General features: G+C 46.7%; 1 protein-coding gene across 1 annotated transcript; it reads left to right on the forward strand.

The window, feature by feature from the left end:
• Positions 1-478: 478 nt before the first annotated feature.
• Positions 479-15891, forward strand: slc39a5 (solute carrier family 39 member 5). Its single transcript, XM_039749886.1, has 11 exons — positions 479-707; positions 3036-3310; positions 3383-3488; positions 6265-6445; positions 7584-7753; positions 11532-11672; positions 11761-11839; positions 11918-12049; positions 14725-14805; positions 14906-15096; positions 15186-15891. Exons 1-11 carry the CDS (start codon positions 555-557, stop codon positions 15324-15326), a joined length of 1650 nt encoding a protein of 549 aa, XP_039605820.1. The 5' UTR covers positions 479-554; the 3' UTR covers positions 15327-15891.
• The last annotated feature ends 6608 nt before the right edge of the window (positions 15892-22499 follow it).

Consider the following 22499-nt stretch of genomic DNA (forward strand, 5'->3'; position numbering starts at 1 on the left):
TTCGATTCTTGTTTTATTTTTTTCACATCTGCGCAGCCCCCTTTTTTTGTTTTTAGGGGGGCGCGCACCACAGGTTGAGAACCGCTTTGAAGGTTCTTCTGCCACCACAGTTCTTGCTCGTCAAGGCGCTATATAGTGGAGACGGGGGGTTTCCGCCCCATAAATTTCTCCTTCAGGGATGAAGCTGGCAGTGGTAGGGAATGGAGACCCCCTGGATTTGTCATTCTCTTCATCTTTTATATAGCGCCTTTCATAGTGGAGCCCAGATGTCCCCAACCTGCGTCATGCAGGCTAAGTGGCTCGGGGGAAAGGGGGTGAGTCAGGATGGGTGGAATTCCACGGAGCAGGTCAGGGCGGTCTTTCCCCTCAACCCCCACCCTCACCTGCCCAGGTCTCGGTGACCCTTGACCCCCAACTGCCCCGCCCCTCGCCTCTTATCACCTGGCTTTCCTGCCAGCCTCAGGCTCATTACCTGTGAAACCTGCCGACGTGATGGTGGTGTGCATGGAACTCGGCTGACGGACCACCACGCCTCACTGAGCCCTGCCGCGGCCATGGAGGTCCACCCTGGAGTTTGGCTTATCGCCCTGCTGTTGCACCTGAAGATCTGGGGGTCCACAGGGGTCACCGGTCCAGAGACCAGCAGTGCGGGCAGTCAAGCACCTGACACGTCGAGGGGTGACCTGGAGGAGGCGCTGCAGGAGCAGGTACACTTTTAGGGTCTTAATCTGGTGGGGGTCGCGTCGGGTGATCCTGCGGTGTTTCTTCTTGGCGGGTCATGACTCACCATTGTGCACGTGGTGGGCTGGCCAGCTGATTTGGGGAGATGTGGGGGGGGGGGCTAACAGGATGAACGTTAAACCCCACCCTGCGTCTGCGAGGAGGATTTTGGACACGCAGGACCGCCAGCACTGTGGGTGGGGGGGGGCATATAGCGCCAGCTCACCAAGTGGGGGTCTCAGGTGAACAAGAAACCGACAAGGTGGACGAGGCGTTGAGACCCTCACTTGCCGAGTGTCAAACATAATGTCGCACAGCCTGGCCCGCCTCTGAAAGGCGCTATATTCATTCTCAAGGGAGCCGGAAAGCAAGGAAAATGGCAGGAGGAGGTTTAGAAAAATACAAAGCACCAGAATGGCGGGAGCAAAGTCCGCGGCGCGGCGCCTCGGAGGACAAAGCAGCGAACTGCCGCGCGGTGGCCTTTGAACGGGCAGGCAGTTCATAAATGGACTTATCGGACAATCAGCAGCCAATAAATCCTCTAGCAGCCGGCAGATCGTCAGCTCGTGTGGGACACCTGGAAAGGCCAACGAGTCCAAGCCGACTCGTGTTGTGCGATCATTAAACAGCGCCATGAACTGTCACTGTGCTGGCGGAGCGGTGTCATGAAAGTCGTCGTGTTTTAAAAGAACGCGACCACCCCGACTCGCCGGTGGGCTCCATGTTTGTGGATCTCCGCTACCGGCCTGCCTGTCGTAAAAGACCGCTGATGGAAATCGCCGCGCGGCCGAGAGTCGTCATCGCCACTTCACCGCGTCACTTCATCACAAACGGCCGCAATCATCACGCTCTGATGACACCGTAGTGACACTTTTAATGGCAGTGAAGTGACAACCTAATGATGCTCTAATGACACTGTAGCAACTCTATGATGACGCTGAAGTAGTGGCCTAATGTCACCCTGATGATGGCCTAATGACATCATAGTGGCACCCTAATGACACTCAAGGTACACCTGATGACAACTCCTAAGGGCAGTGAAGCAACACCCCAATGACACCCTAACTGCACTCTAATGGCACTGTCGTGACACCCTAACGATGCCCTAATAACATTATAATTGCACCCTGAAAACACTGAAGTGACACCCTGTTGATACCTGGATGACACCCTAGTGACACATTGATGACACTGAAGTGACAACCTAATCACATATTGATGACCCCCTTTTGGTTTGAGGACTCTTCTTCTTCTTTTAGTTTCACTGGCAGTTGGCAAACACCGTTTTGGTGTGTTACCATTACCGGCGGGTACAGAGAATGTGCCAGAATGCTCTCAATGCCATATTCTCTCACTCAACTTAGCGTCCCCCAAAAACTGTAATTTACATCGATGGCACACATCTATGAGCTGCTGGGACTTTATGGTCAGCAGACCGGAGGAGGCGGAGCTTGAGGAGACACCACACGATTTCCAGAGACTTCCGGTTGCTTACTGGTCAAGGGTGGAACAGGACAGCAGGGCAGCCAGAGCAGACACCCCCCCGAGTGAGTGTGGGGACAGCCACCACCCTGTGTGTGTGACAATGTGTGTGTCACGTGTAGCGCTGCTAAGAGTGCCTGATATTGAAGACGGGTTTAGTCGCAGTGCCGTTTACAGTCATGACATTATTTAATAAAACTGCATGTGCTGAACGTCAGGCCGATAGCAGTCTTCATTTTCTGACAATGAGCTTGTATCAAGCATACGACATAATCTGTAATAATCATCACATTCTCAAAGGAATTGAATAAAAGTGTTTATGATGTTCAGTGTTGTCAAGAGTTGATTTGAAAATATCACAGCAGAGAGCGCGATAAACAGGCATCAATTTAATAACGGCATTAATAACATATATAGCGCCTTACCAGTCTAAATCTTCTCCCAGTGAATTAATATTTGCATTTGGCTGTTGCCTTTTTCCAAAGTGACTCCCAATTATAAATGCATTAAGAACATATATAGTGCCTTACGGGTCTTCGCGTTCGGCCAATTTTACTTTACTACACGTGAATTCGCCGCACTTTCTTCTTCTGTCCTTCCATTTTCTCCCAGTGCAGCACTGTGTCACCTGCAGGGGTCGTCTTCATCACAGTCTGACGTAACTGGAAAAGCAGTAACTAGTAAAGGCGCTATATTAACAGCATGTTTCAGGGCTCTTGAGGGGCCCTCGGTCACCCATCTCTAGGTGGTCCAAGGGGATACTTTGTGTCCTTTCTTGTGCTGAAAGTCGCTATATGACACAAAGCCTGATTGACAGGTCACCTCTCTTGCAGGGCTACTACCTGCACCAGCTCTTCCTGCAGTATGGCAACAATGGCACATTGTCCTTCGAGGGTCTGCATCGCCTGCTGGCCAGTTTGGGTCTGGGGGCCGTGAATGTCCTGGAGATTCACCACGAGAGTGTCGGCCATGACCACGTGTCCCACCTGGATGCCCTGGAGCTGCAGGACGGCAAGCACAGCCACTCACATCCGGCCGAGGAGCACAAGAAGCAGATGGCCAAGGAGCCCACCTTGAGTGGCAGCACTCCTGCCCCTGGTCTAGACAGGTATGGTAAGGGAGGTCTGAAGAGCTCTGTTTTGGGCTCTGTAGGCCTAACGCTGCTCCTGTATCTTTTCAGAGAGAAGCCCACCGTGGATCCACATCAGGTGAGGGGCCGTGCTGGAGGTCACCTCAGTGAAGGTCAGCGCCTGAGCCATCCAGTGGTGAACCATCTGCACGAAAACGTGAGTCTGGGGGGCTTTTAGGATGTGGGCATGGGGGATTAAACATCACTGAGGTGTCATGTAAGGTTTGAGCCACTAGAGGGAGCTCCACGACCTGCTGAAGCAGAGGGCTTTATAAGATGCACAGCATTCTGGAGAAGAAACAAAATAAATACAGTAAATTAATCAATACATAAATAAATAAAAATAAAAATCGGAAACTGTCTTTGTGAAAGGCGCCATAAATAAAAAATACCTCGAGGAGGCAACTTGGCTGGTAAACCACCCTTCATTTTTGGATAGGCGTAATGGTGAGATGCTTTACCGCCACTGTAAGCCACTAGAGGGAGCACTTTGGCCCTCATGCTCAGGAAGTGTCGATGGTGGCTCTTTCTCTAGTGAAAGGCGCCATAAATAAAAATTACTGAGGTCACCTCGATTAAGTTCAGCATCAAATGGCAACAAACTTGAACCAGCCATCTGAGCAGTAAATGTGAGTCTGAGAGGCTTTCAGGGTGTGGATATGGGCTTTTAATCATCATGTAAAGTGTGAGCCACTAGAGGGAGCCCAGGCACCTACTTAATGAGGGCTTTGTAAAGGGCACGGCATTCACAAAAATATATAAATAAATTAAAATAAAAAGCAGTCATGTCCTTGTGAAAGGCCATAAATAAAAATACCTCGAGGAGGCGGGAGACTTGGTTGGTGGGACCCGCCCGGCATTTTTGATAGCCACAGGGAGCACATGTAAGGTATGAGCCACTAGAGGGAGCCCAGGGACCTGCTTAATGAGGGCATCATAAAGGGCACAGAACAGAAATAAAACAAATAAAAAGCAGCCGGGTCCTAATGAAAGGCGCCATGAGTAAAAATAACTCAAGGGGGTGCCTTGGCTCCCATGCTGCATTTTTTTGGATGGGTGGGATTGAAGGATGCTTCATTACCACTGTAAGCCACTAGAGGGAGCACCTTGACCATGAAGTGTCCATGCAGCATAAATACAAAATACTCAGGTCACCTCAATGAAGCCAAATGGCTGCATACCCTGAACCACCCAACGGACAAGCGTCTGTATAAATATGCAGGTCTGAGGGGCTTTTAGGATATGGGCTGCCAAACATCGGTGAGGTGTCATGTAAGGTATGAGCCACTAATCAGAGAGCGTTATAAAGGGCGTGGCACTGTAACTATGGTGACATGTGAAAGGTGGTGTAAATAAAAACGCCTTGGCACATATTGCCCATTGGGCATTTTCAGGTGTGTGTCGGATGGCAGGGAGGGAGCTACTTGATCTGCCTGCTTAGAGCTTGGTCTCTTAAGACACGTCCATGGTGACTTGCACCAATCTCCTTTGTGAAAGGCGCCATAAATAGGAATGACATATTGTAGATGTCCCAGTCTTCTGTTCATGTTGTGAGCAGGAGAGCCAATCTGCCGGCCACTGTTGACTCCTGCTGCTGTGTCTGTGTTGGGGTTCAGGTTGAGACTCTGCTTTTGGGGGTGGGGGTGCTGCGACCCTCAATGATTAAAACAGTCATGCAAACCTAAAGATGGAGTTTGGTCCACTGGGGCCAAATCTGGTCGCTGAGATCACGAGAACAGAGCAACAAAAATCACACTGGTGGGGAGCAGAAGTCAAGCCCCCCAGGTCTCTGTGCCAGCCTCCTGCCGCTTCTCTCCTTAACTACTGGCACCGCCTCTAAAGACATGAGACTCCGCCCTCTCAGACAGCGACTGCTTAAAGTCCCGCCCCATTTTGAATCGACCTCGTCTCCAGCACACACCCACCTCACCTCATAGAGCACCTTTAACAAATGATCAGCAGGGGGCGTGGCACTGAGACGCCTCCTCCTCCCTGTATATAGCGCCTTTCCATCTCTTTTTATAATCAGAGTGCAAAGCAGACCCTCATTTCCCTGGACTGTATAGAGTGCCAGTCCCAAGTCAACACCAGGTGATGGAACTTCAGTTATTTGGGGCACAAGCAGTAAAGAACACACAGAGAGACGATCTTCATTATTTATAGTGATGCTGAAGTATTGTGCAGTATTCTGTATTTATGTACTGATTACATTCTTCTGTGTATTGCTTTGTTTTTTGCATTTAGGTATCAATTACATATTTTTTTACTCACTTTTTTCTATTGAATGTGCAATTTTACATTTTCTCAGAGGTTACCTAGAAAATTATTCACCTTGTGGCATACAATTCACGGACATGGCCACTAGGGGGCCGCCAGTTAACGTGGGCCAGTGCTCTGAGCCTGCAGTCAGTGAAGGGCGCTATATAAAATAAAGTGAATTGAATCGAGCACAACAGTAGCACGTGATGAGGTTTAGGGGGCCAGACCCTCACTTAGTGTCAATGGGAGTCAGCAGAGCCCCCAACAGCCCACCCAACTGTAGCTGGAGCCCCGTCATCCAGTCGCCTTGTAGAGCAACAGAAGCCGCCCAACGTTAATGACTCAGGGTTTGGCCCCGCCTACTACAGGTGATTGGCTCCTGCTCATCTGAGATGGACAGGTGAATGTGTGGCACAGTCAAGTATATTACGGGGATGAAAGGCGCTATATATATATATGTATATATATATTAAAACATTGGCAGAGTGAGGATTAGATGACATTTGAGGTTTGGGAGTGTAAAATATCCATTCCTATTCCATGGGCTTAGGTCTTCATAATGCTGGGTAAGTAGCCCACCGCTTCTATAGCACCTCCCCACACCCAAACTACAGTGCCTCCCTGCTTCTCCATTAATGTTTTTTAATTTTTCTATTCATCTTTTTTTCTTCCAGTGTCTCAATGTGTCTCAGCTCCTGGAGAACTTTGGCTTGGGCGAGGAGAACGCCATCACCCCGGGCGAGTTCACCTTCCTATGTCCCGCCCTCCTGTACCAGATTGACAGCCGCGTCTGCATCCGCCATAATGACGAGGTGAAGATCCGGCCAGCAGATGGCGCTGCCTCGTTACTCTCTGGTAGGCATCCTGATGGTACCTTCTCGTTATTTTTAGGTGTGTCTGAAGATGGCGCTGTCACCTTACATTTGGGTGGTCCTCAGAGGGTACCATCTTGTTATTTTTAGGTGAATCTGCAGATGGCATCATCTCCTTGCTCTTGGGTGGTCCTCAGAGGGTACCATCTTGTTATTTCTAGGTGGGCCTGCAGATGGCATCATCTCCTTACACTTGGATGGTCCTCAGAGGGTACCATCTTGTTATTTTTTGGTAGGTCTGCAGATGGCATCAGCTCCTTATTCTTGGGTTATCCTTCAGATGGTACCCGCTTGTTATTTTTAGGTGGGCCTGCAGATGCTACTATCTCATTACTCTTGGGTGGTCCTTCTGATGGTACCCTCCCATGATTTTAGGTGGCCCTGCTGATGGCGCTGTCTCCTTACACTTAGTACCATCTGAAGGCCGCCTATCTCATTAGTTTTAGGTTAACCTGCAGATGGTACCATATCCTTACTCTTGGGTGGTCCTTCTAAAGGCACCATCTTGTTATTTCTAGGTGGGTCTGCAGATGGCACTGTCTCGTTATTTTTAGGTGGGTCTGCAGATGGCATCATCTCCTTACACTTGGGTGGTCCTTCAGATGGTACCCGCTTGTTATTTTTAGGTGGGCCTGCAGATGCTACTATCTCATTACTCTTGGGTGGTCCTTCTGATGGTACCCACTTGTTATTTTTAGGTGGCCCTGCTGATGGCGCTGTCTCCTTACACTTAGTACCATCTGAAGGCCACATATCTCATTAGTTTTAGGTTAACCTGCAGATGGTACCATATCCTTACTCTTGGGTGGTCCTTCTAATGGCACCATCTTGTTATTTCTAGGTGGGCCTGCAGATGGCACTGTCTCATTATTTTAGGTGGGCCAGCAGATTGTGCTGTCTCTTTAGTCTTGGGTGGTCCTTCAGAAGGTACCCTCTTGTTTTTTTTAGATGTTCCTCCAGATGGTGCCATCTCGTCACTCTCAGGTACTTCTTACATTCCTGTACAGACTGATGGTGCCGCTGTGAAGCCCCCACTAACATGTTCTAACCGATGCATGTATAATCCAACCGTAGACGCTGCCCACCCCCAGCTTTAAACAGCCCGTGCCCTCTTCCCACAGCCTTGACTTGGGGCAGCCTGGCCATCACCGTGATCAGCGTGCCGCCCCTGCTGGCCATCGTCCTGGTGCCACTCCTGAGGCGACGCTTTCTGGAGACGCTGCTGGCCTTCCTGGTGGCGCTGGCGGTGGGGACCCTCTGTGGAGACGCCCTGCTGCACCTCCTGCCTCACGTGAGTCGCTTTCTTTGTTTGCTTGTCATTTGTAATGCTAAGCGCCTGTGAAGTGAGTCACCCCTCAGAGAGGAAACGGGACCCCCGACTGACTCGCTGTGGATTGGGGTTACTGGTAGTGGACAGGCGCTATATAAAATGAAGTTCCCAGTCCCACCACTGACATATTGCACAGTCTGAACAGGTCTCTGATTTTTGAAATAATTGGCAGCTGTAAGTTGATGTTATTTCTAATAGAAAGGCGCTATAAAGTACAAAGCTGCAGGTTCAATCCCAACTGTGCAAACTGAACATAGGACTTGGGGGGGACCCCCTGGTGGCACACGGCTGCCACTTCAATATCCACTGCAGGCTCTCCGAGTGACTTGCTGGCCTCATTTCAATTGTTTCATATAGCGCCTTTCCATTACCAAAAACACCAAAGTCCGAAGCCGACATACTGCAGAATCTGAACGCGTCCTTTACTGTGTGGCACTGCAGCGGATGAGACCAGGAAACAATTTACAGCTGGCAGGTGGCTTCAGTCACAGGTGAAAGGCTCAATGAACAAAGTGCCAAGTTGGACCTTCAGTTCAGCACTGATGGATTAAACACCCTGAGCCGGAAATTACAGCTGGCAGGTGGTATTATTAAACATGGAAAGGCGCTTTACAGAATAAAAGTACGACATTTTAGGTTTAGCCCCACCACTGACACACACGGCCATAAACGGGCGCGACTTTTAGTGGAAAGGCGCTGAACGAAATAAAGGTTCACGCCCACCTCTGACGCGTTCTGCAGTCGAAACACAGGGAATGGCACCCCCTAGTGGTCAATACAACATCCACACTGACCTGATGTGTGGCCGGCTTGATAAGCTTGTGCTGCTGCTGAAGACATCAAGAAACAAATAACAGTTTATCAATAATGAAAAGGCGCTATATAAAACAAACTGAGAGGCTGAACTGCACGCTCTGAACATGGCCCTTAGTGGCGCAAGGGTGACAGTTCAGTGTCCACTACAGATTGTCACTTCATATCTTTTGTGTCCCAAGTAAGAATTCAAGAAGAACCATGCAGCTGTAGATTTCTATTATTGATTATGCAGAGGCGCTATATAACAAAAAAAAGTACAAAGCTGCAGGTTCCATCCCACCTGAACACGTCTTTTATTGTGCTGTGCTGGAGCTGAAAGGGCCAAAACAAATAAAAACGCATTTGTAAGGCCGGGTGATTTATAATGGAAAGGCGCTATATACGATGAAGTGTGCCGCTGCACGATCAGTCCCACCTCTCACGTATTGTGTAATCCGGGGGTGCCCACACTGTTTCGGCTTGCGAGCTACTTTTAAAATGACCAGGTCGAAATGATCTACCGACATTAAAAATGCTATATATTATATACAGCATATCAAGCATTCGAAGTCTGAATCACAATCTGATCGTATGGGTGGTTACCTACCAGGTAACGCGTGTGGTTGGTCTGCGAGTCGGCAAACATCCGCCACGGGTGCCCTCTCAGTTGCGAGACGCAGATCATAGAATGTTACATACTGTAGTTTACTGTCAAATAATGCAAAGAGTACGCGCCACGTGTTTCGCCCTGTTTTGGGCTCATCAGGCGTACACACTCCACTGCACCCCTCATAGGGGATCGAACCTCGGACGTCAGACAAACGCACTCCGATTGTGACATTGTGAGAAAAAAAAAAATCTTCTTCCAATTCCACATCCAGCCCATACCCTCCTCAAACATCCCTTTTTTATTTGATATAAATTGGAAGGCTAACTAGATCACTTAGACAGCCTGAGTTTAGCAGTAGCTCGCTCGTTTGATCGTGCGTGCGTGATGACCAGTGTGTTAGAAGAAAGGAGATCTCAGACTGGCCGCCCTGTATGTCAATCAAGTGGCAAATGCCATAAGGACGATATATATGATAGACCATCCATTATCCAACCCGCTGAATTCGAACACAGGGTCACGGGGGTCTGCTAAAGCCAATCTCAGCCAACACAGGGCACAAGGCAGGAACCAATCCCGGGCAGAGTACCAACCCACCGCAGGACACACACAAACACACCCACGCACCAAGCACACACTAGGGCCAATTTAGAATCGCCAATCCACCTAACCTGCATGTCTTTGGGAGGAAACCCACGCAGACACGGGGAGAACATGCAAACTCCACGCAGGGAGGAGCCGGGAAGCGAACCCAGGTCTCCTAATTGCGAGGCAGCAGCACTACCCACTGCGCCACCGTGCCGCCCATTATGCTAGTGTAAAGTTTAAAAAAAAACTTTTTTTGAATGCCACGCGATCTACCGGTCGATTGCGATCGACGCATTGGGCACCCCTGGTGTAATCTAAACACAGGAAATGGGCCCCTAGAGGCTCACGGTTGCCAGTTCAGGCTCCACTACTGACTCGCTGTGTGGATTTTTAAATCTCTTTGTGCAGCTGCAACCGTGAAGAAATAAAAAAATGACAGCTATAAATTTGTATTATTTATAATGGAAAGGCGCTATATACAATGAAGTGTGAATTTGAATGTTCAGTCCCGCCATTGACATATTGAGCAATCTAAACTCAAGAAATGGCGGCCCCTAGTGGCGCAAGGGTGCCAGTTCAGTGTCCAGATTCTCACTTAATCTCTTGGTGCTCCGGATGTGGAAATTACAAAAGGAGTTGCAGCTGTAAATCTAATTATAGTACTTATAATGGAAAGGCGATATATATATATATATATATATATATATATATATATATATATATATATATATATATCTTCTTATACAATACGCTACCGTGGCTGTTCGTTTGTTTGTCCAGGATTTTAAATCACCTGTGGCTCGCTGTGACCTATAGACCTGAAATTTAATACACATATACTACGTGACGTCTACTGTCCACTTTCGGGGTGATGATTTTTATTACTCTTGTTATTTTTATTTTATTTTATTGTAGAATCAACTCTCGGCGGCACACAGCAGGGCGGCGCATGCGTACAGGCGTCGTTCTCATTCCCTACCACCTTCGCGGTCACTTCCTCTACCTCTTCATATCTTACATCAGTCTTGAGGCAGATTGAAGTCTTAAGTGGCAGCTTAAGTGAATCAGTTTTAACGCGAAAAGATGGCAACGGAAGAAGAGAAGAAGCAGGTCGCTAGTGTGGAGAAAAGAAGAGCTGCTCAGGAAGCAACAAGCGCATCAACCTGTGAGCAAACGAATGATAAACGTACAGAGAAACAGGAGGAGAACTTGGAATGATGGAGTCAAGTGGATTCACCGCACGTTATCGTACAGTGCGCCGTCACTGGTGTATATATATATATATATATATATATATATAAAGTACAAATCTGTGGGCTTAATGCCAATCCCCCCCACCCACCTTACTGTGCTGAGCTCCATCAGAAGAGACCAAGAAGCCAATTATAGCCACGAGTTGGTGTTGCTCATACTGGAAAGGCGCTATATAACAGGAGGTGCCAAGCCGCACACTCGGGTGACGTATACCCCAGGCTGAGTTTAAGAGAGGGGGACCCCCCGCCATTACTGACTCATTGTGTCGCTCGCTTTCCCTTTTTGCGTTCCAGCTGAAGAAATCAAGGAACCAATGAGGCAGTAATGTGGTGTTAATTGTAATGGAAAGGCGCTATACAGTATAAGACAGTAGAAAGTTGAATCTTCAACCCCACCAATCAAAGCAGGTCTTTTATATTGAAGGTTTATTTTACTTTAACGCTGTTTGAACAAGGCGCTATATAAACTGAACTTTGTTTCTCTTCCCAAACGAAGGCCCAAGCAGGAGGACACAGTGGTGGTGACGCGGACCTCGAGGACTCTGTGCTCAAGGGACTGTGCGCGCTGGCGGGCATCTACATCCTCTTTGCCATCGAGTGCCTGGTGGGGCTGATTCGGAGCTGCAGGCAGCGCCCAGTAAGCGTCCTCGGGTGGTCTCTCCTCGGCGGCCGACTTCTGGTGGGCTGAAAGGCACAGGGAGATGATTTCACTTTGTTCTTCACAGGGTCCCCCGGCGCAGGAGCAGGGTCATTCCCCAGGACCACCAGAGGGGCTGGAGCTGATGGAGAGTCGTGGCTCACGGGGTGAGTTCTCTGGCTGCTGGCCACATGTCCTGCTGGCCGTTCTGAAGTTTACAGACTTGGTGTCCACTTCCTTTGCAGGTCCACATACAGGCAGCAGTACCTGGGGTGATGGCGCCCACGGCCACTCGCATGGCAGCGGGATGGTCAACCTGGCGTGGATGGTGATGGTGGGCGATGGAGTGCACAACCTGACGGACGGGCTGGCCATAGGTGAGAGCTATTAGGGGTCCATCCACTTTTAGGGTCAGAGATGTGCCCAGTTTAGCCAGGAAACCAGCCTGGATGGGATGCCAGTGCTTGGACTTGGGTGTGTGAGAGAAAAGGGGGTGACAGGAGGGTGCAAGAGGGACAAAGATGACTGGCTCTTCATTCCTGTAGAGTCCTCGAGGACCACTCCTGGTCTGCCATGACTGTGGGGTGACCAGCATTTGGCTCACAGCCTCCCACCCACAAACCGTCCCCTGTTGAGAGAACGTCATAAAGCTCGGGCCGCGTACGGGCCTACCCGACAGGCTCTGCACCGGGAACTGACTCGGGCACCACAGTGTGACAGGCGGCCATTACCCGGCCGGGACGCCAGATGGATGGAAGGAATGGGGGAGAGTGTATCTGTGAAGACTCCCTTCCCTGGGACGCTAGAGGGCAGCCCTCCTGGGCGGCTGTGGCACCACGGATTCCTGCAGGGCATGCTGGGAGTTCACGGGGTCTGCCAGGGGGAGCAGCAGAGCCCTACAGTGGACTTCCACCACACCTGGGAGTGATTCTGGGTAACGCTGATGAGCCACCTGGTGCTGAAGAAAAGGAGTCGGGAGGAGGAGGAAGAGGAAGAGGAGGAAGAAAAGGGTTTTGTACTGTGCTGTGGGGAGCAGAGAAAAGTGGAAAGTGCCCACCCACGGGAATAAACGTGTGCTGTGTGGCAAACTCTTGTGTCTGCCAGTCTGCGTCGGGTTAGGGTGGCTGTAGGTGCCCCTGGGCTTCACCGCACTTTGTCATTTATCAGCAGAAGGAGAGCTCAGATGGGCAATGAAAAGAAACGTCACGGTGGGCTGGCATGCAGCATCTGACCACAGCCGGTTCTCGACGTAAAACGTTTACATGGCGTCGGACAAACAAAGACAGACGAGAAAAACGACTAAGAGGAGCACAGAGGAGTCCATAAGACTAAAATCTGTAATGGCATCGACGCGATGAAGCCCAGCAGGCATCGGACTTACGGACAGCGGCTGGCACTGTGAGATTCTTCTCAAGATTGACGTTTCAATTTTATTCATCAAATACAATTTGAACCTCATCATTTTTACTTTATTCTTTATTGTTTGTCTTGACAGTCCAACGTCATCCTCCAGATAAACTTTTTTGATTTTAATCTCGACCGTGCAGTTTTATTCTTGAGATCTGATTTTCATTTTTATCTTGTCAGTTCATCTTTATTCTCAAGACTAAAAAAAATATTTTGAGATTAAATTAGAACTGGCGACATTAAAATCCAAATTGTGTCCGCAGAGTTGACTGCATTGTAATCTCGACCGTTCGATTTTATTCTCAAAAGCTCAACTTTATTCTGGAGATACAATTTTGAATTTCAGTTAACTTTATCCTTCCATCCATCCAGCCCGCTATATTACTGCAGGGTCACGGGGGTCTGCTGGAGCCAATGCCAGCCAACACAGGGCACAAGGCAGGAGACAAACCCCGGGCAGGGCGCCAGCCTACCGCAGGTTAACTTTATTCTCAAGATTCAAATTCAAAATTATCTGTCAAGTTGAACCATCGAGACGCGAATCTGAAGAATACGGTCGTATTCATATCTCGAGTGTCAGCTCCATTTTAATCTCCGCAGTTCGTCTTTATCCCCCCCAGATTTCGAGTCCGATCTTATTCTCCTGCGGTGGGCTGGCACCCTGCCCGGGGTTTGTTTCCTGCCTTGTGCCCGGTGTAGGCTGGGATTGGCAGACCCCCGTGACCCTGTAGTTGGGATATAGCGGGCTGGATAATGGATGGATCTTATTCTCAAGACAGCATTTTGATTTGAATCTCGACAGATTGGATTTATTCTCGAAATACAATTTTGACTTCAACCTGAACACTGCAAATGTATTCACAAAGTAAACCTTTGAGATTAAATGGGGGGAAAAAAAAGTGTTGCATGGAATCTCAAAATACACAAATTTTTTTCTCCTCATCAAAACGGTTTTCCATGTTGCCTTGCATCATCCACCCCGGTTTTATTTTCATTAATTAATTTATTTTTGTTTTTCTTGTGTTTGTCTTCCGGTGTTCATTTTTTGAGTTATTACTTTCATTTTGATTTGAATTTGTCGTCCTTTTTTGACTTTGTGATCTTGCTTCATATTTTTGTTGCTTCGTTCCTCATTTTTTTTCCTGGATCATTACCTTATTCTTTATTTCCAATTGGACCATTTGGGTTCTGAAGGGGGCAGCACGGTGGCGCAGTAGGTAGACCCGGGTTCGCTTCCTGGGTTCTCCCCGTGTCTGCGTGGGTTTCCTCCCACAGTCCAAACACATGCAGGTTAGGTGGATTGGCGATTCGAAATTGTCCCTGGTGTGTGCGTGTGTGTCCTACCCAGAGTTTGTTTCCTGCCTTGTGCCCTGTGTTGGCTGGGATTGACTCCAGCAGACCCCATGTGACCCTGTAGTTAGGGTATAGCGAGATGGCTGGATGGGTTCTGAAGGTGGGCGGTGCATCATGTTGAATTCCAGTAAGGGGTGGAGCTAATCAGGGGAGGGTCAAGTGACTTGTCCATCAAAGACACGGCAACTTTTTTTTTTTACTGCCATGGCGGCCTACTCCCAGAATCCTCCTTGACGTGTGTAGCTTTCCAGTTAACCCTGTGTTTCTCAATTCTTCATCTTGTTTCCATCAGGAGCCGCTTTTTCTCAGAGTGTGCCTGGGGGGCTGAGCACCGCCATCGCCGTGTTTTGCCACGAACTCCCCCACGAACTCGGTAAGTCCTGCAGCAGAGCACACCTCTGTTTTGTGATCGCTGTACTCCAACATGATGATGATGATGATGATGATGATGATGCCTATCCTTCACATTGCAGGGGACCTGGCAATGCTGCTGCATGCGGGCCTCTCGTGGAGACGGGCACTGCTCTTCAATCTCGTTTCAGCTCTGCTGAGCTTCGTGGGAATGCTGGCCGGGGTGTTCATTGCTTCTCACTCCTCCGGCTTCACCTTGTGGGTCTTTTCTGCCACTGCCGGTGTATTTCTTTATGTGGCTCTGGTCAACATGGTAGGTACCGAGTGTCGCTTGCTCACTTGATGTTGGGTCTTTGAGCCACTTGACTAACGTGTCTCCTCCCTCCTTGACTGTCACTTCAGGCACCGGAGATGCTTCACGGAAAATTCAGCACAAAGGGAACGCACTGGAATGCCGTGCTGAAGCTGCTGGGCCTGCTGTGTGGGGGCGCCATTATGCTCTTCATTGCGCTCTTTGAGGAGCAGCTCGTCTTAAATTGGTGAAGCACTGCAGGGGTGAGACAGCACCCTCAGCTGGCAGAGTCTGATACCCCGAATAACTTGCCACCGCCACATCACAAGACTTGAAATGTCACATTAATGAATCAGGCTGATGGCAGGAGCCAAACGCCACCTACTGGACTGGTGTGGGGGGACGCAGGCCATTAGCCAGAGAGGAGAGCAGACTCTGCAGCGACCCCATCACCCCGTCACAGACAGATGAGGGCACAGAGACTGACACTGAGGGGTAAAGGGATGAGCCATAGCGGGCAAAAGATGGTAACGGGCAAGAAAAACCCACACAAGGGAGAACTGGAGCAGCAGAGTGTGGAGGCAGGAACCTTTAGGGGTCTTCATATAACACGTGCTGTAGATTTAGTCAAAGAGTTGCAATTATGTTAATAAACGACTGAGCGTGAGCTCCTTGAAAACAATTTACTTTTCGTACTGAAATGGAGAAAACGCTGGTGTAGGATCGTCTTCAAAATTTGGGTTACTGCGCACAGCCCTTGTGGAGACTAAGAATTTCATAAAGACTCAGTACTAGGGTGTGGTACCCGTGTTAGCTGATATGAATGTAGCAAAATGACTCTAAAAAGATTCTTGAAAAAGAAGTCTTTACTCTTCTCACTGCTCAAAGCGCTCAGCAATGGCAGGTTAAGGGCCTCGCTAAAGGGCCCAACAGAGCAGAGTCACTTCTGGCATTTACGGGATTCGAACCGACAACCTTCCGATTGCCAGTGCAGATCTCTAGCCCCGGAGCCACCACTCTGCAGATTGTAATCTTTTTAGTTAGGTGTCATTTTGCTGGACTTTTCACTATAAAGACCCACACGGGGTCGTCACACTCCTTACCTTTTCCCAGAAGACCGTGGGAGGCGGTCATTTTACAACTGAGCGGTTCTGGTGGTAGCAGACAGATGTTCCAGGTGTGCTGCATTTTGGTGTCACTGAGGAAATTTTTCCTTCGGGTAAAGAAACGGCGGCAGCAGCAGCAGGTTTTTATTCGAAGTGTTGTTGAACTTGACGGCTTTCCTGAACGAATTATTTCAAATTGGGGTCCTCAGTTTGTCTGCCGTCTCTGGGGTTTCTTTTGATCCAAAGTAGGTTGTGAACTGCCTGTGGAAATGAGCTCACCGAACATGTTCATCAATAGCGCCACTGCAGCCCTTCAGGACTGGAGTTGGACACACCGCCGAGTTAAACGTTTTCTAGGGTGTTCTTTCGACTTGATTCTGGTTAACGTTTTAGGCTTTTTTTCTCCTCATTTTATTTTGTTAAATTAAGTAACGACCCTCCCTAAGTTTTCTTATTTATTTATTTATTCGATTGTCAGTCTCTGGTCTGTTTTTTCCTACCTGGCAGAACAACATTCACGTTAGGGGTGTGCAATGTTGACAAAAGATTTTGATCGATATTGTTTGGGATTTTGTTCATAACGATAAGTAGACGTTATTTTGCATCCTTCAAAGGCTTGTTTGTAAAATTTTATATTGCATAAGCCCTACTACGCTTTAATATATTAACTGTTGTTTATTAATAATATTAATGAAGCCAACATATAAAAGGAATACTCCACCCAAAAATATTTTTTAAATGTTATGCACTATGGAGTGATTGTTCAGAACATTTTTTTTAAATCTCATCTTTCATGAAGAAATTAAATTTTGAAAATTCAATGGCATCAATAAGTGATCAGTGCTGGACAGTGACAACCAAAGTGAGAAAGCACCCATAGAAAATTAAAAAAAAAAAATCTCATGTGAATCATATTACATAAGCCACATGTCCGGTATCCACTGGTGTGGTCAAAATGGGCAAATTTTGTGCATTTTTGGCAAGAAAACAGTTGCATTGAATAGAAACCTGGAAAATGTAATTCCCACAATGCTGTGTGTTTGAATTGAAGATCCACCTCTCCCCGTCATTCACTGGTGAAGAAACCTGCTATCATTTAAAACATCTACTTTGTTCAGGGCAAAAGTCATTTTTCCCCCCACAGAGCTCAGATTATTTCACTTTTTATTGACCATATCACAATTCCAGTGGGTCACGAGTTTACAGACACTTTGCTAGCTGTGTCTTTAGACAGCTTGAAAAATTCCAGAAAATGTTGCCAAGCCTTTAAGGGAATGAGAGAATTAGCTTCCAATAGCCACTTAGCCTAATTGGAGTCAACGTGTGGATGGATGTTAAGGCCTACCATCAAACTCTCTGCCTGTTGGCTGGACATAAGGGGAAAATAAAGAGAAATCAGCAAAAAAAAAAAAAAAAAGGTGGACCTCCACAAATCTGGTTTATCTTTGGGAACAATTTCCATACACCTGAAGGCTCCATGTTCATCTGTACAAACAATATTAGTCCTACAGTGGCCTAACCAGGTCTCAAACCAGTCGAGAATTCGTGTCTGGACTTGAAAAAGGCTGTTCACTCACAATCTCCAGATGCAGCCATACAGAACTTGAGCAGATCTGTTTTCATTTTGACATTACAGACTCATTTTCTGTTTATAAGTGTCAAAAATTCAAATTAAATCCACTGGGATTCAAAGTTGCATAGCTTCTTTTGTTTTTTTCGGCTGCTCCCATTAGGGGTTGCCACAGCAGATCATCTTTCTCCATATCTTCCTGTCCTCTGCATCTTGCTTCATTACACCCACCACCTGCACTTCTCTCACATCCATAAACCTCCTCTTAGGCCTTCTTCTTTTCCCCTTGCCTGACAGCTCCATCCTTAACATCCTTCTCCCAATAGCCTCCAGCATCTCTCTTCTGAACATGTCCAAACGACTGCAATCTCACCCCTCTGGCTTTGTCTAACCTGAGCAGACCCTCTAATGTACTCATTTCTCCAGCCCATATAACATAGATGGTCTCACTACCGTCCTGTAGACCTTCCTTTTCACTCTTGCTGATACCTGTCTGTCACAAATCACTCCAGACACTCTTCTCCAACCTGTTTGCACTCTCTTCTACACTCCCCGTTACTCTGTACTGTTGATCCCAAGTATTTAAGCTCATTCACCTTCACCAACTCAATTCCCTTCATCTTCACCACTACTCTTGACCTCTCTCTCATTCACAAATGTATTCTGTCGTGGTGACCTTCATTCCTCCCTTCTCTACAGCAGATCTCCACCTCACCAGAGTCTCCCCAACCTGCTCCCCACTCTTGCTGCAGATCACAATGTCATTCACAATCATCATAGTCCACGGGGACTCCTGTCTAATCTCATCTGTCAACCGGTTCATCACCATTGCCAATAAGAAAGGACTCCGAGCCGATCCCTGATGTAATCCCACCTCCGTCACTCCTACCGCAGACCTCAACATTGTCACACTTCTCTCGTTCGTATCCTGTACCACTCTTACATACTTCTCTGCCACTCCCGACTTCCTCATACAATACCACAACTCCTCTCTAGGAACTCTTGTCATATGCTTTCAACTCCTTCTGTCCTTCTTTATACTTCTCCATCAACACCCTCAGAGCAAACATCACATCTGTAGAGCTCTTTCCCTGCACGAAACCAAACTGCTGCTCCCTAATCCTCCATCTCCCTTCTTAACTGAGCTTCTTCTACTCTTTCCCATAACTTTATGCTGTGGCTCTTCAGTTTCATCCCTCTGTAATTACAGTCCTGCACATCCCCACCTATTCTTACAAATTGGTACCAGTACACTTCTTCTCCACTCCTTTTGCATCCTCTCAATTTCCAAGATTGTATTTAACAATCTGGTTAAGGACTCCACTGCCATCTCTCCTAAACACCTCCATGCTTCCACAGATATGTTATCTGGACCAACAGCCTTTCCATTTTTCATCCTCTTCATATCTGTCCTTACTTCCTCCTTGCTAATCTACTACACTTCCTGATTCACCATGTCCACATCGTCCAATCTTCTCTCTCTCATTCTCTTCATTTATCAGCCTCTCAAAGTACTCTTTCCATCTGCTCAACACACTCTCCTCGCTTGCGAGTACCCAGCCACAGGGGATGCACAAACCAGTGTGTTTCTTCAAGCTGGTACCAATCCCACATAAATGGGGAGTGTTACATCAGGAAGGGCATCTGGTGTCAATTTCTGCCAGATCATATATGCGGATATCAATACAGATTCAATGTTATTTAACAAAATATGAAAACTTCCAATACGATTTTTTTTGTACAGGCACTGTAAATATATATACAAATAAATATATTATGAAATTACAGTAAAACACACAATGATACATGTACATAAATTAAATGTGCCAAAATATGTTGTATATTTTTGTTGCTTATTTCTTTATGTATTTAAATAGTTCTTCATTTATTTATTTTAATAACACAGCAGGCAATATAAAATACGGCTTGAAATGAAAACTCATTTCCACCCATCAAAGTTGAGAGAGCAGGCTCTAGTGATTAATGTATTAGGATTGTTGTGATCGGTAGCTGGGAGGCGCACAGTTGTAATTTTGAGTATGCTTAAGAGTCACGAGTCACAAAGTGCACGTTCAGAGCTGTAACTGTGGACATCCATGGTGGACACCATTGCAGGGATTAGTGCCCACAATTACTGCTTGAAGCAGTTGCTTTAATTGAAGAAGCCCTGAATTCATTATCCTCTAAAGAGTCTGATTGTGTCATGTGTTGTCTGATATAAATGTAACACTTGATTGTCCAAGACTCATCATGTGCACCCTATTGACAATTCACTAATCAAACACAGTAGTCGCTACAGCCAACCCCTTACACTTTGATGGCTGAGAATGAGCCTTCTTTTCACAGTATATTCATGTTGCCTATGGTTTCACTAAAGTTAATAAATGAAGAATTACATAATTAACAAAAACATTTCATAAAAACATTTAATTATTTACGTTCACATATTATTGTGTTTTTATTTATTTATTGTCACATTACACAATACCTTTATTTGCCTATTTATGTACGAGGTACCAGCTGTCTGCAATTTTTAGGAACTGCAACTTCAAAGTTTTAATGAAAGCCATCCAGATCTCAAAACAGCACATGATGGCTGTCATACACTCATTTTGTTTGGGCTCACTTATTCTCTTCAAGCTGTGAAAAATAAAGCACATGTTTAATACATGGAAAACCTTGAGCATTCAGCCATCACACAGAAAGGAAAGCCACACTGGAAGAAGCAAGTAGAAGCAGAGAGCACTTTATTTAAACAGGACCAATCCAAAGCCACAATACGGAATTACAAGACTCGTTGGCTGCAGCATACATTGTATAAAATATATCAAGTCTGAATTATTATTATCATTTTAAAGTTTGAACAACAACAATGCAGATTAGTTTCCATTAATTACTTTTCCAGATTTTTTTTTCTTCTTTGTAATACACATACATAGTTTCCATTTTGTAACAAACAACCATTCACTAGCTCACACAATGAGATATCAAGGCAAAAGTGCTTTCAGGATTGCATTCTCACGAAAATTAGAAATGGCTTGTGTGGGAGCACTGAACCACAGCATTCGCCCGCCTGGCCGCCCGACTTTGAGCACTCCCACTTTCACAGGAGTACCCCCAACACTGTAAAATATGCCCCTAGAAGCTTGTATCCAAAGAAGATCATTTTCTGCGTAAGGCTGGATAATTAAGCTTCGTCCCATGGTCGCACAGTGATGCTCTGTCAGTGATGGGAGCCATTAACCTCAAAAAACCCCCGCCCCCTTTCCGGATTAGTCCGGTCACATGTGGCTGAGCTCTACAATGGTAAAGTCTTGTTGCCAGTGCATCATATTTGTTTCATTTCACATATATTGAATTACACCCCCCATTTAACCGTAATACATTTTTATGAAGTTGCAGCTTATTCCGGCCCACTCAAGTAACATTTTGTCAAACCTGAAGGTTTATAACAGAAGCTGCCTATTCTTACCCAGGCAAAAAAAAAAAAAAAAAAAAGAATAAAATAAAAAGTACAGTGCACTAGAGGAGCTGATGTGCAGGACCATTAATACTACCATTTGGCTTAATGTTCCAGTGCTATATTTCAAAATGAAATGTTTACATTTTTTTTTAGCATATTTTAATAAATTGGATATTTGTAACAGCCTGCAAAGAACAGAGGTAGCAATAACAGTAATAATACAAGACATACCAGGCTTACAGTGTTTAAACAACGAGCGTCCAAACTGCAGGCAGCGTACCAGCAGGTCCATTCCCCGCTTCAATCAAGAATGTTCCGTGGAGAGGCCATGTGCATGACCATTTGGTAATAGCAGCTCCAGTTTTAGGTGCCTGCTTATGCGGGATTGCCTTCTGTAATTTTTTTTCTTCCTCTTAAGTAGCTATGGTGATAATTGTAACTTATTTGTGGTGTGCATAGGAATTTACGCCTGGATGATCTCAGACTGGTAGGTTAAGGCGAGGCTTTGGCAGCCCCATGGGTGGGGGGTGGTGGTTTGGGGATTGGGTGTTTTTCAGTGTGGCGCTCCCTAGTTTCTTTGCAAACTCCTGTGCTGGCTCCCACACGTACTAGGTGTGCTAGACTTGACATCACCCTACGGAGAAGGCCCTTCATAGAATCACCCACATTCAGCCTGAGCCTCCCTAGACCTTTGTATTACATCCATAAATAAAACCAAAAAAAAAAAAGTCAAGTTAGTCGTTCTTTCAAACCAATTCCCGCCCCCTAAAATAACACACAATGGCCAGGTAGGGGTTCAAAAAAATGCAGCAATTAAGACTTTTATTGCAAATATCAAGACAGAAATTGCAGCTACATGTCAAAGAGCAAAGACAGAATTGTAAACAGCAAGTGTGGCCCCACAGGAACCCTTGTGGTCCTAGGCAGCCCAAACATAGATGACGGACCCTTTGATCACTGGCACGGTTTCTGCCAAGTCATTTAGTTTTTTTTTTTTAGTGCTGTTCCACCTGTGCTGAATTGCTACAAAGCAAACCAACACTTCCATGAGATAAAAAAGCAAAAATGGGAACCGGCAATAACCGATAATAAAACACAGCCAAGCCTCCTATGCTCTGCGTTCTGAGGGATGTCACTGCTGGCCGCTATTTGATCTAATTACAAACTGTTAATGAATATAAAAGTTCAGCAGACTACTTGGCAAAAAAGGAAAATGACCACCTAGGGACACAGGCTTAAAATGGCTACGCTAAACTATGCAAGGATTCCAATATGCACCCACAGA

The sequence above is a fragment of the Polypterus senegalus genome, chromosome 3 (genome assembly GCF_016835505.1).
Source record: "Polypterus senegalus isolate Bchr_013 chromosome 3, ASM1683550v1, whole genome shotgun sequence".
NCBI classification, from domain to species: Eukaryota; Metazoa; Chordata; class Cladistia; order Polypteriformes; family Polypteridae; genus Polypterus; species Polypterus senegalus.